Below are 17,229 nucleotides of genomic sequence, written 5' to 3'. Positions count from 1 at the left end.
GTTTAAGAGGAGGTTAGATGCACATCTTGCTGGGGTCTTTTGACCCCAGTATTCTTTCCTGCCACGGCAGGGGTCGGACTAGATGATCTATTGAGGTCCCTTCCGACCCTAGCATCTATGAATCTATGAATCTGCTCAGGTCCCTTCCGACCCTAGAAACTATGAAATCTGCAGAATGCTTCCAACACCTGGACAATGAAAAGAAAAAGTCAGCTTCAATTATATATGGCTCAAAGTACAGTTTAGAAAAAACTTAAGCCCAACAGACTATGAATCACTCACCTAAGCAATTTAAGTGTTCTCATTTCAGTCATTCTACTCACCTACAATTTGTATGTTCACCAAGCCAAGGGGAGCTAATCAGTTCTCAGGGGGCATGCCTACACAAGACTTTTACAGCCAAGTTGACCAATTAGCTCTTCAGTAAATGCCTTGGCATCTACACATGCAGGGCTATTAAGCTGGAGTAAAATTAATGAACTCTGCAGCAGGGAAGTACTTGTATATACAAAAGTACTATCCTGCTGTGGAGTTTTTAAGTCCTCAGCACTGCACAAGTAGATGCTGATGCCGCTGGCTGGGGCACGAGGGTGCTTTAGCTGAGGCAACTGCCTGCCAGCTAGCCCCACACTGGAGCACCCTTGTACCAAGCTGTGGAGGGGCTGGCTGGGGTGAGTGGAGACCTGGGCTGGTAGGCTGACCCCCCTGGGCTCCCCGTTAGTTCAACATGCTGTGGTCCTGGGCGCACATTCAAATGGCATACCTGGAAGCAATAAACTCCAGAGTGATAAGCACTACAGTTTATTGCTCCGCATTAATTGCATAAGTAGATGCACCCAGTAAGTAGGTAGCCTACATACCTCATATTGCAGAGAACTTGCTCCTTGAGAAAAAGATAAAAGCAAGCCTCTTTATGCACTTGGGCATTTCCTTTCAAACTGAAAACGGGAGCTAAGATTTTTTTCTTTTTTTTTACAAATGACAAGACAGGTGAAGGAGGTTACTTTCTAAGTAAAACATATGACAAGTAGAAGTTTTAGAGAATGCACTAAACCAAGGGTTCTCAATCTGTTCAGGCTCAAGGCTTCAGAAAGTGCCAGCTATTACCTTTCGCTCAATTTTTGACTACGGAAAATACTAGAGCAATTTTTCTGTTGCAAAGCACTCAGAGGGCATGTTCAGACAAGCGTGCACACATAGTACGCAGCACCACACACCACACATGCAGGTGTTCCCCATGCTGCTAATTTGCAGGGGGGCTGACACTAGGCAGTGTGCGCTGCTGGAAACTGGCCACCCAGAGCCATACTCCAGCTGCCGGCTAGGCTCCCTGCTGCCAGCCCAGGAGGTCCCCAGGTAAGGCTACTGGGGTCAGTTCAGGTGTTGGCCCCAGCCTACCCCACCCCATTGTGGCATGCATGCATAGGTGTTCACTGGGGACAAGCAGCAGCAGCACAACTATGTGCCACTGCCATCTGTCCCTGGGGAAAACACATGTGTACTCATCTGGACACACCCAGAAAGATCGGTCAGAACATATTTACTGCTGGGGATTCCTACTTGAAATCTCTGGGCTCCAGTGTTATGTTTGCACACCTAACAGTGGTAAAGTTGTGTGGCATCCTGCAACACCCTTGAAGGATCTCAAGGCACCCTAGTTGAGAGTCAGGGCACTACACCATCGTACCTTTTGCTGACTGAGGGTCCTTTTATGTATTTTTCTTCTGCTTTCTTGTAGTCTATATCATCCACTGCAGAAATTGCAAAAATGATGGCCTGAAAGAAAACTATTACTTTATTGATACTAATGAAAAAGTTAAGCTAAACTGCACATGCAATTAGCCTGAAAAAACAAACAGAGTAGGTCTCAACAGGCTCAGCAGACAGACCACATTCTAAAAATTAAAGTTTTACTCTATTCATTGAAGTTTGCTCACTGGATTTTTAGTGAAAAACAGAAATCTGAGAATTTACAAAGCATCATACTAACTCCCCAACCTCCCCCACCACTTATCCTGCAATATACTGGGAAGGCCGGTTTTGCTACTATAACAGTCTAGAAGTTGGTTTAAAAAAAAAGCATAGTTTCTACTAAACATAATAGTATCCTTCTTGAAAATAATCTTGCAAGGAACTTTTCCATTTCTTTTCTCATAAGACACACAAGTATTTAAAGATTTTTTTTTCCAAGTTGCATTTTTGTACAATTCTTAACGTTCACATAATGAACACTGCTTGCTAGGAAGCAAGTCAAGTATGAGAACGGATTAAAAAAAAATACAAGTTAACTAGTGTCCTGTCAACAGCAGCCATCTCTAAAAACAGTTTTTTTGACAGCAGAAACATTGTAAAGTATCCTTATTCCAAATCAATTGCTTTTCGAGGTATTAATGGTCACTCTTCACACTGGTGCTTAACCAAAATATTCCCTGAATGGAGATGGGGATGACATTTTATGGATTCTGGCATCTTACTGGTTTTGTTCACTTTTCAGTGACATTAACGCCAGCAAGAAGCCCAGAAATACCAGTTGGGAGCTTTATTTGCCCGGAAATTAAAAAGTGTGCATCCTTAACACACAAGCATTCAGCATCTGTACAGAATTAACTGGATACAGCTGTGTTCTTTACTAAAAGACAGCAAGCTTTTCAAGCGTATGCACATTGTCAATAAGGACAACTTTCTTGGCATACAGGTATTTAGAGCCACATTCAGACACTTCATCTCAGATTTCAGTCCTTGGTGCTCCAGTTTGAATTTTAAACTTGTCCTGCTCAAATTCCTGCACCATTAGCAAGCCTCTGAGCCCCCACCATACAACAGTAAAGTTATTTACTTACTTCAGGCAAGAGGACATCTAAAATAAATTTTATTTTATCGCCATTTACTAAATCCAGATTTCTGGCATCTGTTTCATGATAGACTTTTCTCAAATAGTTCACCACAAGGTCCAATTGCCCCTCATCCTCCAGGTAGGTCTCGACACAGGTCACATAGTGACTGGAATTAAAAAATTCTTTCAGCCACCGAGACTGCTTCTGGCTTTTCAAAATAGCCTGGAGATGCTCCTCGGCCCCCTTTGTCTTCACTATGAACTCCACAATCTTCTCATTGGCTTTGTCTCTGGCAGCTCTTTTTCTATCAGGAAGAACTTTCTTGGATGGCCTGTCAGATGGACTTTCCAAAACAGACTCTTCAAGATCTTCCTCTGCTACATGTGGAAAGGTCATTTGGACTACATTTTGATTAACTTCTTTTCGAACAGGATAACCTGAAAGGAAAGCCAGCTTTAAAAAAAAAAAAAGTAAACTGCATCCAAACGCACAGCTATAACAACAAAAAGTTTTGATTCAGTGCAAACAAAGCTTAAAAACTTTGCCACAAAAGATCTGAGTCGAAATATGGACTGAAGGAGGTTTGGAAATGAACGTGTGCCAAGACCACAAGAACCACTGCTTGCTCTAGCATAGTTTCCTCTCTTCATCAATAGCAAATATCTGACTGGAAGCACAAAGACATCTCATAATGCACATTACTAATTGTAAAATCCTGAAGCACAGGAAGTGAAAAGATCAAGCAAAGAAAATTCCTCTTTCCTCTGAAGGTTTGCGTTTAATTTCTTCAGGAGTGAAAACTCATCTACTTTGTGCACCAAAATTTACCATCATTTGCTAGATGTTGACAGTAAGCTCAGCACGCATAAGCGAGAAACAAACACCATGGCTTTACCTCAAAGGGCTTTCAATGCAAAAAGATAGAAAATGCAATGCACTTTGAGGTCCCTGAAGAAGTAAGCTTAAAATTTTCTTCATCTTGTAACTGCCATAAAGCCAGTCACTACAAACAAACCACTGTGTAACATGACAAGTCTAGGAGTCAGTTGTGTGACACCCCCGGATCAGATTAACAGGAGATAAGCGAGAAAGGCATTCAGTGCATTACCGGCTGTATGCGCTATATGAATAATTCATTAAACAAACTGTGCCGTCATTAGATCTTGACCAAAAAAATTACATTGGGAAAAAAGATGCCAAAGCATAGAAGCAGCAGCAACCTACAAAACAGAAGTGCAGAACTCGGGTCAGCAGGAGGAGGTGGGTTGGAGGCCTGGTCGACCACACCATCAGAGACCACAACCAGACTGGTAGAGGTAAGGAAATAGTCATGCAGAGCTTCAGCCAAACCTGGCTAGTGGCATCCAGTAGCTACAAACTTTACTAGAAGAACCCTCCATGAAACGATGGCACAATCTGCATGTCAGTGTCCTTCCTCCTCACACCACAAGGCCAAGTCCTTCTCCAGCTCATGCTTGAACTGGTGTCCACAAAATAGAGGTTTTCCAACGTGGGTTATTTAGGATAATTACAGAATTAAAAAAAAAACAAACCCAAAAAACAAAACACAAAAAAACCAACTACACAACAAAACTCTTATGGGACAATGCCACATCATGAAAACTAAGACTGCTGACAGGACAAGGTCAGTTTTGACAAGTTCCCATTTGACAGCTTCAATTTTTTTTGGATGTTCCATTTTGACATTTCCTAAAAAAAGTGCCATTTTCCAGGTCAAATCAATTTTAAATTAATTTAATAGTAACCCTCCCACCTCCTCCCCACCCCCAAAAGTAAAAAAGGTCAATATAAAAAGGAACAAAGATTTCCCCCCCTGCTTTCTCTTCTCTGGAAGCTGGGCAAGAGGAACAGCAACAGAAATGTGACCAGCCATTTTCTGATTTGATTAGTGTATGCAGCAGCTGTCACTCATGGAAGAAAAGTCTTATTAAAGAAGAGTGAAGATATCAGTGTACTTCTCATTAACCATATTAAGAAAAATCAGCAGCAAAGAAATCTGAACATGCCTGAAGCACTCCTGCATTTCCAACTCTACAACTACCAAATCCAAGTGCTGGAAAGTAGTAGAATGGGGTGAAGAAAACTTAACACCTTCTGATATGTCAGCCCATCACATTCATGGACATTAGAGCTAAATTTACCAAATGAGAGGACAAAAAAGCTTCACCATAGTCGTACTTACTGATATCATCAGCTAAATATTCTAAGAAGGAGCCTGTAAAAGAATGACAACCTGAAAAATATAAAAAAGGATTTATCAATCATCAATCCAGTTAGCACCTTTGAAAGAAAAGGTCTGTTAAATAATGTTAGTAAGTCTCAAAGAAGCACAGCATATTTCTATATGAAGACTGAACCTAAAAGGGACTTTACAGATTTTTAGGCAGAGAGCCTAAAACTGAGATGATATAAATCAAGATGCTGTCTGGCCATTACAGTACGTAACTGTAAAGGAGGAATATAATGAGCCCATTTTTAAGTCTCTTTCTAGAAAGAGATAAGGGTAGCAAATCTCTACCAGTCAAATATTTCCAGATTATGAAGGGCACACAGCACGTTATATAACCATCATATTAGACTTGCATAGTGCCTTTCATCAGAATCTCTCAAATAAAAACCAACATAAGCTTATAAATGAAGCTCAGGTCCAACTCCAATTCAGAAGGCAGCTCCTTTGGCCAAGAACCAACTTTTAGCTCATTCCTCAACCATAAAAAGAGACCTACTGTTTGCGGAAGTGTAGTACTAATCAGTAAGGCTCTATAACGCATTACTTTTTGCAGCAACTATGGTGTCTAGCACACAGCAGCTGGCTGGCCTCAACAGTGAAGAAATACCTAAGGAGGCATCTTCCTGCAAGAAGTGTGTGGCTTCTCCTGACACATAATTGCCGTGAAGGAAACAGATCAGGCATTTTTTCATTTGAATGTTTTCTCTCTCCAAGTTGGAGTATTATTTTAAGTAACTTGGGCACAAACTCCTTCTGAGGGACTCGTAGCACTCCTCAAGATACAGGTCTACAAGTAGCCAAACTGAGGCACAAAAAGGTTAGGTGACAAGCCCAATGTAACAGCAAGTCAAGTGCAGCCTGGAATAAAACTCAGGTCTCAGACCATCTACTCTATTCACTCTGCTCTGTATGAGTAATGGATCCAATAGAACTGAATATTCAAATGTATGCATTTTAGGGCAGATGATATTCATGGCTTTTTGACCTATCTACTTACCTACTCTAATTCTGTAGTCTGAAATCAATTCAATGCACCACTCAACCTCATGGCTGTAGTTCTCTTTGGCTTGGTCCTGCAAGTCAAGATTTAGATTCTATAATTAACACACACAATATAGCTATTAGTCTGCTGTGACTGACAGCAGCCTCCACATCTCCCTGCTGCAATGCCTGATGTAACTACATGCACACATGCTTATCTGCTGAATTACTGCCTTGCACACATGTGCTTCTCTTGGCTCTTTCCAGCAAGCTTCTTTCACTGTTGGAACTCAAAGATGTTTTGAAACACTGATTCTAGGTCTCAGGAGCTGTTGAAACTCTTATTTCCCAGGAAAACTAGGAAACAGCATGGCTTGCAGTCCCAAAGCAGAAAGATTAATTTGTTCTTATTCCATAATTTATCCATCATTTAAGCAGTACAGCTTTATCAACAGATATAAGTTTCTTAAAAGGGGGCTGTGGTTGCCCATGACTTTAAGAGACTAGACTCTCGCCAATGACGTCCTTTCCAGTCCTTGCGCGTAAGCAGTCAATTGGAAAACAACACCCAAAAAGTCCCCAGGACATCCTCTCCCCCTTCCAAACAAAACAAAAATGCTAAAAAAGCAAGATACTTTTGCCAAAAAACTGCATCATGGAGTGAAATCAATAAGCCGCAATTCAATCTGACAGTCACTCGGTGTTAGATATTAAAAGAAAAATGACACTGCACATAAAGTATTTTACTACCGTACTTACTATTAGCTTCTGCTTTTCTTCACAGTCAAAATGCTTCAGGTTTCTAAGACGTATTGAAAAACTTGATGGAGCAAAGTCAGAAAACAAAGTAGTCAAGCAATTCTGCTCATGCAGTTTTGTTTACATATAATAAGAAGCGGGAACAAAGCAGTAAAGTTTCTAATTTTATGCAAAATCCACATAACACAACACGCCCCATCCAAAAGAGAGGAGAAACTGATGGTGTTACCAACAGCCAGTGAGACCCACTAGAATTAAAGCCTGTAAAAAGGTAGAAAGATTCCCCTCAAGTAGCTCTAATTACAATACAGCTACCAGGTTTTTCATCTTTATGCTGCTGAGCTGAAACCTTTTCTACTGGCCTTAGTCTCCATAAATAAAATCTGACCAGCTCTTGCATTAAGGCCAGTATGCATCAGCAAAACTGACAAACCAGACATGCAAAAGTGACACATTATATTGGTAACTGGTGAGATCTTAACTCAAAAGTACTAGTTTTATTCATTACATCCTACAAACCCTTAAGCAGTAGTACACACCACTGGGCACATCTACACATACACTTTAATAAGCATTAGCCTATTTTAATGTGCATTAAGCAAAAAGCACTTTTTTTACATGATGCTTTAATGTACATTAAAATAGGCTAATACTTATGAAGTGTCACATTAAAATGTCACTTGAGTTAATTCACATTAAGCCAAGCTAATGCACTTTTTCCTAGTACTTCACAATGGAGGGCACCTATACAAGTGCTCCAGAGTGGCGCTTTAATTAGAGTGACTCCAAGAGCAGCTCATTAAAGCGCCCAATGTCACATGTATTCAGCATCCCATACTTCAAAATGACGGTGGGGACACTATAACTAAAGCTCATTGAACATGCCCACTGTTTCCCCCTCCCCAAAACCAACATTTGTGCAGCTGCAGGCAGGGAGCATAAAACTAACACCACAGTACTAGGAAGAAAATATAGGATTTATTTACTAGAATTCCAAAGGTAGTTCAGGAAACAAATTTACCCCTTTGGCTTCTCGAAATTCACATTTCCTTCTATTAACAGCACAGTTGCTTTTTTAGGTTTCCGAGACACCCTTTTTACCTGTAGAGTACAGAGCCAAATTGACATTTTAAAATCCCAAATGCTTTTGAAAACAAGCATGTTTTATCCATTTGCATTTTTACACATTTCCCCACATATACTTACAGAAAGTCTCACCAGCACACATGCTCTACTTGTTTTTTTTAGTTAGCAATCAGTTAATGAGAGACCAGATCACAGTATAACCTGGCCGTGTCCTGTCTTTTTACTCCTATGCAGTAGCACAGCACTTTGACATAAAGATACGAATTGCTAAACTGAACTCTTCAGTGCCATGTTGGTCTCAGATTTAAGTTTAGATTATTGAATATAAGATTCTCATTAAGAACAGGAAGTAAAGTTCAAATTCACAGATTAAGGACAAGAATGCATGTTCAGAATTGGTCACTGCAACAATGAGAAAACAAAGGCTGAAGGGGATGGATGTGTAAGCAGCCACCAGAGGGACCACTCTTACAGGTGGCACAGTGAATATGGAGGAACTGATAGAAACGTGTCCTGTTAGATGGGAAACTATCTGAAATTTAATAAGCTCATTCAATGGGCATCTCCTATAATGACATCTAAAGAAGTGGCTCTAACTTTAAGCAAGCACAGTAGCTGCAAATTTGCTTCAATGTCCTCAATCTGCAGTGTCTGTCACTGAAGAGGAACTCTGCAAAGGATATAAAATTGGACTCATCTCCCCACAATGCTTCAAGATTAAGTGAAGAATTTCTGGCTAATTTTGGCCCTACTTATTTTTCCACATCTAAAAGTTTTAGGCTTTGTTCAGCCTGGGATTCTAGAGGATTAGAAAAACGGTGACAAGATTCAAAAGACCAAGCTACTTAGGGAATGGATTTTTGTTAGCGGGATAAAGCTTTGGCAGACTTGGCTGGTCTGTACAAAACTGTATTAAATGTCAATGCCTAATGAGCTCTTTGGATTAAAAAAAGGAGAGAGGTCTTTATTAAAAATTAAAATCTGATTTTTCAATGAAGGAAAAAAAATTCGCAAGATACAAGACATCCCTTTCCCTACAAGAAGTTCTTTCACAACTATGGGAGACCAATTTTTGACATTCCTGATATAAAGGTAAAAATCTAACAAAAAATTGATGAAGCTTTTTTTAAGTGGTCTCTAGAGATGTGACGCACGGTATTTAAAATCCTTCACTGTTCACCTAGTAAGCTCAACCTTCTCTGTAGACTTTGCCACATTAAAGCAAAATCTACTCTGCTTTGAAGATGAGCAACTGTTCTTAAAATTCTGTTGTTCAAAGATTTTGAACATTAAACGTAACATTGGGAGTGTTCTCAATTCCTCCTCGAGGCAACTGAGGCTGAAGATGCTCTGTGCTTCTATGCAGCTGAACAGAAGCATCGACATAGATCCTACCTGCAGAAATAGAAAGTTTCTTTTCTTACCACTGCTGGCCAATATGGATATCTTGGTAACTTGCACCAAACCAACATCCCTGGTTCAATCGAACTTGGTTCTAAAGGCAGAAAAATAAATGTTACTTGGTCTAAATAATTAAACTAGAAATAGTTATATAAAAATCTCTTGTGCTGTATATATAAAACTAAAATAAGATTTTACTTCAGGGCCTATATTAGATTATGCTCATGACAAGACAAACGAAACACTTATACATATTCAAAAGGGGATGCTGCCCTTCCAAAGTTCAAGCCTCTCCTCTCAAACTTAAATCTTTAGTAACAAAGGCTCAAGGCAACAGCTGCATTTACTTCTTACCTTGATGTAAAAGGAAACTAGGGAGTTCTTCATCTTCATCTTCTTCCTCATCTACCAAATTTGAAACAAGATGGCTATTTTCTGAAGAACTATGCTTCGAAAACAGATCAGAAGCTTCCAATTCTGCAGAGTGGAGAACAGTTTTGAATAAAGTTGACAAAACCAAAATAATCAACAACTTCTGGTTTCCTAAATGCAATATCCTAATGGGATTTTTGTATTTCTGTAACCGAATGATTTTGTTACATTTATTAGGAGGCAACAGTTTAACAAGGCAAGTTGACAGATAAAGAACAGGGTTATTAGGCTGTGTAATGGTAACTGAAATATTACAAGTTTACACTGGTTTACTGCAATGAAGAGAGAGCCAAGAGTCAAATTAGAGAGAGGGAGAGGAAGATATGTATAAACATCTGGATAATTATGAGGATATTTAAGCACTATAACTATTATCCGGGTAGAACTCATGATAGGGGGGCGGAAGGCAAGGGGGTGGGGGAAGAGAACAGAGAACACACACATTTGATTATGAAATGCCTGAAGAAAATAATAATTCATCAAACATTTTAGACAGAGAAGCCAGTAATAGTGAGGAAATTATTCAAATATACAAATGGTTTTGACACATTTTCAAAATCACATACAAACACACCCTGGAATAAAATATGCACTTTGTTACTGAAAGGAAGAATGAAGAAACAAAGTCTTTACTTGCAGCGAGTAACCAAGGAGCAGCAGCAGCTAGGGGGCTGAGACTGCCTTGTTTCCTATCGATCCAGGCCACAGTTGTGTTCACTTCCTCCTGGTAGAAGCTTAAGCAGCAGAAACTGCTCTGCTGTTACCATATTTCCTGACTTATCATGTGCACCTAGCTACTAGAATAAAAAGTGTGCCACATGTGAGACAGATGTTCTTGTACTGCTTCACAAGGCATTAGCCAGAAAACAGACATTACAAAATTAATCCACAAAGGGGGTATCAAGTGTATACCAAGAGGTAATAAAACCAAAAGGAGCACTCAAAATACAATTACTGCCAAGGATGGCAAGCCCCCAAATAACAAATCCAGTAGGAGCTTTAATACCAAGAGGTACAGATGCCATAGTTATTCCAAACAGTAACAAATGAAATGGGAGATGGAGAGAAAGACTTGAGAATTTACAGGAGGAATTAAGGTGGCATTAAAGCAAAACTTGTGAGATTTCCAATGAATAGTTCATTTTGAGACAACTTTTCAGGGAAACTTTGAATGGGAGAGAGGAAACCACTGGGGAAAGACAGCATACAAGGAGCAGTAATAACAACCCCAGCCCCAAGTCACTGCAAGATGCAAGCAATACACCAAATGGTACAAAGTCCTAGTTTCCCCCCACTGAAATTTTTTACCTTCATCTTCCTGAAAGTCAGGAAGCTCAATATTTTTTGCACGTAAATTACTCTTATTCTTCTCTTCTCTAGGCCAATGAGAACGGTCAGGGAGCTTTCTAGGGTTAGAAGCCTTGCATAAAGGCTCAGGGCAACTTCTGCACCTCCTTTTTCTGCATGGAGATGCAGCTGCATTACTTGTTCGTTTCCAGACGACAGGTCTTGAATTCACTAGCTTCTTGCTCCTCTCTAAGGTTCTGGATTTCCTTCCTGAAGCTTCACTCTCTTCACTTTGCAATTCAGCGGAGAGACATTCCACAGTATTCAGTAATCTCCTTCCAGACCGCTTTTTCCCATTTGCCTTTTTTCCAAAAGCAGAACTGTAGTTAGCAGATACTGGGGTACTCTGTCCAAAGAAAGCAGACACTTGTAATCTGGTGATTGGAGATGAGGGTTCACATACCTCTCTTGACCTTTTTCTTCCCTCCTTGGTTTTTACATTCTCCTCTCGTGTAAGTGATGAGCTTCTGACTGCTTTGGACAATTTGGAATTCACTTTTTCCTGGTTTTTTAATGTCGTCTTTACTTTTGATTTGGATGCCTTGTGATTTTGGCTTTCCGACTTGCGTGCATTAGACAGGTCCTTAGATTTAGATACTGAAGATCTTGTGTTGTTTCTACATGGTTTAGCTCCCTCCTCTGAACTGAGAGAAAGTTTACTTTTGGGGGGTTTGGGGTCAGTTTGGAGGCTTTGTTTCTTTTGTTCCTCTTTCTTCAAGGTCTGGTGCCCCTTTAATTCTTTAGGGAGAGGCACCTGACCACTAGTTGAATCAGGCAATAACACAAGTACTGTTTTAATTTCTTTCTGAGCTGATTGAGTAATTGGTCCCTCATTTGACAGGCCTACTTGTTTAGAAGTGGCTTCCCCATCCAAAATATTTAGAGCAATTTTAAGAGCACAGCGATACTTTACTTCTTCCAATTCATCAGTAGGTTTCTCCTTCCGGTCTCCTGAAAAAAATGTGTATATGAAATTGATTGTTTTCCTTGGATGTATTAAAGAAATATCATGAACTGTGCCTTTTGCCCAATGCCTGACATAATAAAACGTGAAGTGATACTAGCTTTAAAGCCAGACAGTAAAACAAATACTAACGTGTGTGTGTGTGCGCGCGCGCGCACATACGTACAAGTATACTGCCTATAAGTATATAACTGGAGTGCATCAGGATCTGGGAAAACAGTTGTTCACCAGGGCTCCCCAAGAGATAACTAGGTCTAACAGCCACAAACTTCTAGAAGGCCCATTCAGACCCAATACAAAGAAAACTTCTTTACAGTCTGAGTGTCCAAGGTCTGGAACAGACTCCCCCCAGAGGTGGTACAAGCACCTACTCTGGACTCATTCAAAAGGCATTTGGATGTTTATCTTGCTGGGATCAATTGATCCCTGCAGGCTTCCTGCCACTGGCAGGGGGACTGGACTTGATTTCACGATGTCCCTTCCAGCCCCCAGTGTCTATGAGATCTATGAAAAATGCAGGCTCCAAAATTGTGAAATGGAAAGATCAAGTGATTTGTACAAGGCCACAAAGCAAGTCAGTGGCAGGCTGACTCCTCAAAAATACATTTCATGAATCAATAGGAAGACAGAAAAATCTCCCAGAGAACTTAATGCCAGGTATTTAGAGAGACACATTAAAAACATGCATCACCCACACCAAGTGTTCAGACTTTAAGAGTATCCTTACCCAATTCAGAGCCAATTATTTGTATACGCTCTCTCTCCAATGGTTCAGGATCTGTACAGGTTATTTTAGTCCTGAAAATAAAATTAAAAAAGAAAAAAAAAAAAAAGGTTATAGTGTTAGTGTAATATTGTCTCTACTTTTATTTCAGAAGTTGTTTTTTTTTCCCCCCCAAGCAATCAGCAATTAAATGTAGCAAGCAATTTCTGCTCATGTGGGCTATAATTTTTCAGATCAAGAGCCTGACGGCAAGATGAAAAAATGCCAGAGTCTACCATCTAAAATATTTAAGGGGGGCAAGGGGGAAGAGAAGGAGGGTGACACACACACACACAAACACACACACACAAAATATCTATGACAAAGATACTTAACTGTACTCCCACACCAAGTATTTCAACATCAAAAGAGGCTGTCTTTCCTGATCTTGTAGAAGGTACAATTTTGGATAAAACCTAAATTAAGGGGAAAAGAAAATCCCCATCAGTTTCAGAACCATTAACACAGCTTTATCATCTAATCTGCTGTAATATTTTGCTTTATTTACCATCCGGACTAAAAAAAACAGAACAAAAAAACCTTAATAACCATTATAAGACATCTCTCACCTATAGTGTGACCGACTCTAAGGTATCACCCTGGTTAAGAACACACATGCATGTTTGCCTGGAAATAATATCTTGAGATAAAATTTGCCCTTTCACCAACTCAAAATTCTTTTGGCCTACATAACTCATGTCAGGTGTCATCTCCCAATGGAAAAAGTTTTAAATAAAATAAAGTTGCTCAGCTTTTGGCTCACACGTCAAAAGTATTGATACATCCCCTGCCACAACTCCCATCTTTCCCTGCTATCTTGAAAAGACTTGAAGAACTTCAAATGTAGCAATGAAAGCAAGGCTTTATCTACAAGAGTCTGTAACGTGATCACCTTTGCGGGCCACAAACGCTTCTTCCATCTGCATAGGACATATTCTGGATCGGTCATGATTGTGCTTCATGTAGGAAGAGAAAGGTCCAGCACATTCTGAAACAACAGTTGAAAAATGTAAGCGTCACCAAATGTCTATTTTATAGTTCACTTTTTATAAAGGAAATTGAAGAGCCTTGTAAAACCTCCAAATACTTTATAGACCCACGTTAAAAAAAACCCATAGCTTGACTTAACATTATACGTTTGTTAACTCCTCCAAAATGGTTTTGCATGAAACACACCAAGCGCAAGTTTCAATGCCAATGCATTCATATGTGGCCAAGCACGAATCCTCCTAGACTAGCGAGATATACCCATAACGCAGCCGTTAGCTAGAAGGGTCCTGCTGTATTGAAAAGTCCGGTGGAGAAACAAGAAGAATGAATGACGACACTGCTCTGGATCACTGCCCACCCCGATACCAGTGTAACCACATAGTTTACATTTTTACCATATCAAGACCAAAGCACTTGTGTAGGAAATCCTGATAATTGTAAAGAAACGCAAAGTGTGCCCCCCACCCCAAGGGGCCTAATGAATAGCTTCCCACAACCTCTGACAAATGAGGCAGCCCTTTAAACAAACAAACAAAGTTAAATTAAAAACAAAACAAAACATGGAAAGACACTTACAGGGCTGAAAACTTAATTCATACCAAATCCTGTCACGTGGTCCTGCAAATATAAGGTGACATTTTTGCACGCATATATATTATTATTCTATATAAAAGGTAAAGCTTGAAATAGAGGCTGCACCTTTCACTTCTACCTTGTTAAAAGAGACACCTGGAAAGGAGGTGGAAGTGAAAGGTGTGGCAGCAGCTGTTAGAGGCGCCCAGACACAGTAAATAACCTTAGGTTTGACATCACGACACAGAAATGAGGATGACCAGGACCCGGGGTGGGGGGGGGAGGGTGTCTAGCGCAACCTCCTGCTTGCTGCAGGGCCACCCTGCACAGACTAGAAAGCGTCCCAGAAACACGCAAGGCAAAAATACGAAATACAAGAGGCAGCAAAAACAGTCTGGCTGTAGAAGACAGCCCAGGTGCCCACCTCCCAAGGGGAACAACCCCCTCACGCTGCCTGCCTTTCAAAAGCTATACAGGAAAGAAAAGGAAGCGTTTCCTTCCGGCATGAACACTTGGTGTGATGACTTAAACCCCCAACCCCTGCTACCTACAGCAACCTACCTACCCCACCAGGGAGCAGCCATCCCAAAAGGGTTTTTTCCGCCCCCCAAAAAAAGAGGAATACAAGGTGAAGCTGAGCCCCGCTCCCCATAACACTCAAAGCAGGGGAGGAGACACGTGCCCCCTGGTGACTGCCCCCATGTTGAGGGAAACATGTGCCCCCCACTAGAAGGGTGGCGGGAGGGCCCTGAGGAGGCCACACCCCTCCCCCAGCACGGCGGAAGCGGGGGGGTGACCTTTGACCCCACCCCCTCAGGCCCCGATTACCGTGCGCGCGGCCCTGCCGCTCCGGCCCCTCCCGCCATATTTGGGCGCGCGGTGGCCCCGCCCCATCGCAACGGTTGCCCCGCCCTACCCCCAATGGCCGCCGCAGCCAATCAGAGCGTGGCTCGGTCTTCAGGGCCACAGCTCCTGCGCCAGGAAGAGGAAGAGCGAGGCCGGAAGTGAGGGCGGCCAATCACAGTGCGAGGGCTCCTTTTGTCCCGCCCCCCCATTTTGGAGGGAAAGAGCCCCCCCATCCACGCTGACGCAGTGACGTCATAGCATCCATGTGACACCACCTGGCAGGGCGAGGCGCGGAGCGTGGGCGTTACGTCAGTGATGTCACGGAAGGGGGTGTGACGTCAGAGTGCATGCAGCCCCTTTGTGAAGGGCGTGTGGCCACAGCACCAGCCGGGAGGCTAGGGGAGGAGTGCTGCCATGTCACGGGGAGGCCCAGTCTGGGAAATGCCTTCAGGGGCATGGAAATAGCCAATTGCATCACCCAGGGTGCATCTACACCAGCATTAATGCCCTTGAGTTAATGCACATTAATGGTGGCACTTTAATTAGAGCCACTTAATTAAGGCGTCATAGCGTGTCGTGTATTAGTGCCCCCACATTTCAAAATGGCAGCAAGGTGCTTGCACTGAAGTGCGCTGGAAGAGCTGATTTGAAGCCCAGGGCCGTTGGCGCAGGAGACAGAGGAGGCCGCAGGAGCGTGGGAACGACCACCTGCCAGCCGGCGCTGTGCTCTCATTAACCCGTAGTGAGCATCACCCTGTCCTAATGCACTTTAAAAAGCACACAGTTTTTAAGTGATGCTTAATGCTCATTAGCCTATTTTAATGTGCATGAACTAACTTGCACAAGGTGCCTATAACAAGCAGCAAGGCTGCTCTGACATATTTTCATTACAGCGCATCAGGCAGACTCAATTAATCGAGGGTAATCACCACGCTCCAGCAGCTCGGGTACTTCAAGCTGGAGGTGTGGACTTGTTCGATGAGCTTGAGACAAAGCGCTTCTGGCGCCAATTTGCAGGGCAGGAATGCTGATACACCAGATGCTCCAGGTGCTTTAAGCAGAGTGGCTCTAATTAAAGTGCTACCCCCCACCCGCTCTCCAGAGCATGTGTATAAACACCCATTGTGCTTTCAGCGATGTTTTAATGCACATTAAAATAAGCTAGTGCACATGTAGATGCACCTGCTGTGTTGCAAAGGTATCACGAGGCATTACTGGTTGTTGCGCCCTGTACAGGATAATGCATGAAAAATGTTGATTCAGTTAACAGAGTGGCAATTCTTCGTTCAACACCGTTCTATATTGCTGTAGTTTCCGGACTGGGCAATGGAAAACGTCACCATTTCATCAGCCTGGAGTTTAGTCGTGCCTGGGGAATTTTTACAGCTAAAGAACATCATTTGCAAAAGTCTGCCACCGAGTGGTATCCTCCATGTCTCTGGCACAGAGGGGACAAGCCTGGAACATATTTTAACGAGCGGATCCCACTGTGCTGCCACATTTGTGGCCAGCGTCTTGTCACCGCTTCATTGTAATATGACCCAAACTTGCCATGCGCCGTAATCATATCACCTTACCATCCTTGTGTGCTGCTATGCAACAAAGTCCCCCGTTACAATGGACCCTCACAATGTCACCACACAGTGCTGTCGGCTTTACAACCATGGCGACAATGCATTGATGTCACAACCGCCTTCACCCTGGAACACACTGTGATGTGACACATTTTATGTGGTGTACTGTGGAGGAAGACAGCACGCAGCGTCTTTTCCTCGCCCTGCTGTGTTTTGAAATGGGTCTAGCTAATATGACAGCAGGGTCCCAAAAGCAGCGATCTGCTAGCCAGCAGGGGTATCTCGTCCTCAGGCCAGCAGCTGAATACGCTGCAGTCATTAACATACACTAACCAGGGGCTCATACTGCTACTGTTTATATCAGCGAAAGGCCATGGCCCATTATGCATCCCTCAGGCCTGCATTGTGAAATCACTCCCTGGACAGAA

General features: G+C 42.1%; 1 protein-coding gene across 6 annotated transcripts; it reads right to left on the bottom strand.

Moving 5' to 3' along the window:
• Window positions 1-1,602: 1,602 nt before the first annotated feature.
• LOC109312311 (PWWP domain-containing protein MUM1) lies at window positions 1,603-15,373 on the bottom strand. 6 transcript variants are annotated; one of them, XM_019538284.1, is made up of 15 exons: window positions 15,298-15,341; window positions 15,191-15,193; window positions 14,385-14,426; window positions 13,711-13,806; window positions 13,155-13,234; window positions 12,783-12,853; window positions 11,053-12,042; window positions 9,667-9,789; window positions 9,336-9,406; window positions 7,847-7,926; window positions 6,826-6,886; window positions 6,083-6,158; window positions 5,038-5,088; window positions 2,841-3,271; window positions 1,603-1,776 (listed from the first exon to the last, which is right to left on the bottom strand). In XM_019538284.1, the coding sequence occupies exons 4-15, from the start codon at window positions 13,765-13,767 to the stop codon at window positions 1,666-1,668; spliced, it is 2,202 nt and encodes a 733-aa protein (XP_019393829.1). In that variant the 5' UTR covers window positions 13,768-13,806; window positions 14,385-14,426; window positions 15,191-15,193; window positions 15,298-15,341; the 3' UTR covers window positions 1,603-1,665. The 6 variants fall into 6 exon arrangements, with proteins under 6 accessions (XP_019393829.1, XP_019393830.1, XP_019393827.1 ...); XM_019538285.1 differs by lacking the exon at window positions 14,385-14,426 and having other exon boundaries at window positions 15,298-15,373; XM_019538282.1 differs by lacking the exons at window positions 15,191-15,193; window positions 15,298-15,341 and adding an exon at window positions 15,210-15,266.
• Window positions 15,374-17,229: the final 1,856 nt, after the last annotated feature.

The sequence above is a fragment of the Crocodylus porosus genome, unplaced genomic scaffold (genome assembly GCF_001723895.1).
Source record: "Crocodylus porosus isolate Cpor-Errol unplaced genomic scaffold, CroPor_comp1, whole genome shotgun sequence".
Lineage (NCBI taxonomy): Eukaryota > Metazoa > Chordata > Crocodylia > Crocodylidae > Crocodylus > Crocodylus porosus.
The sequence above is the reverse complement of the archived record's forward strand: the minus strand, read 5'-3'. Positions and strand labels throughout refer to the sequence as shown.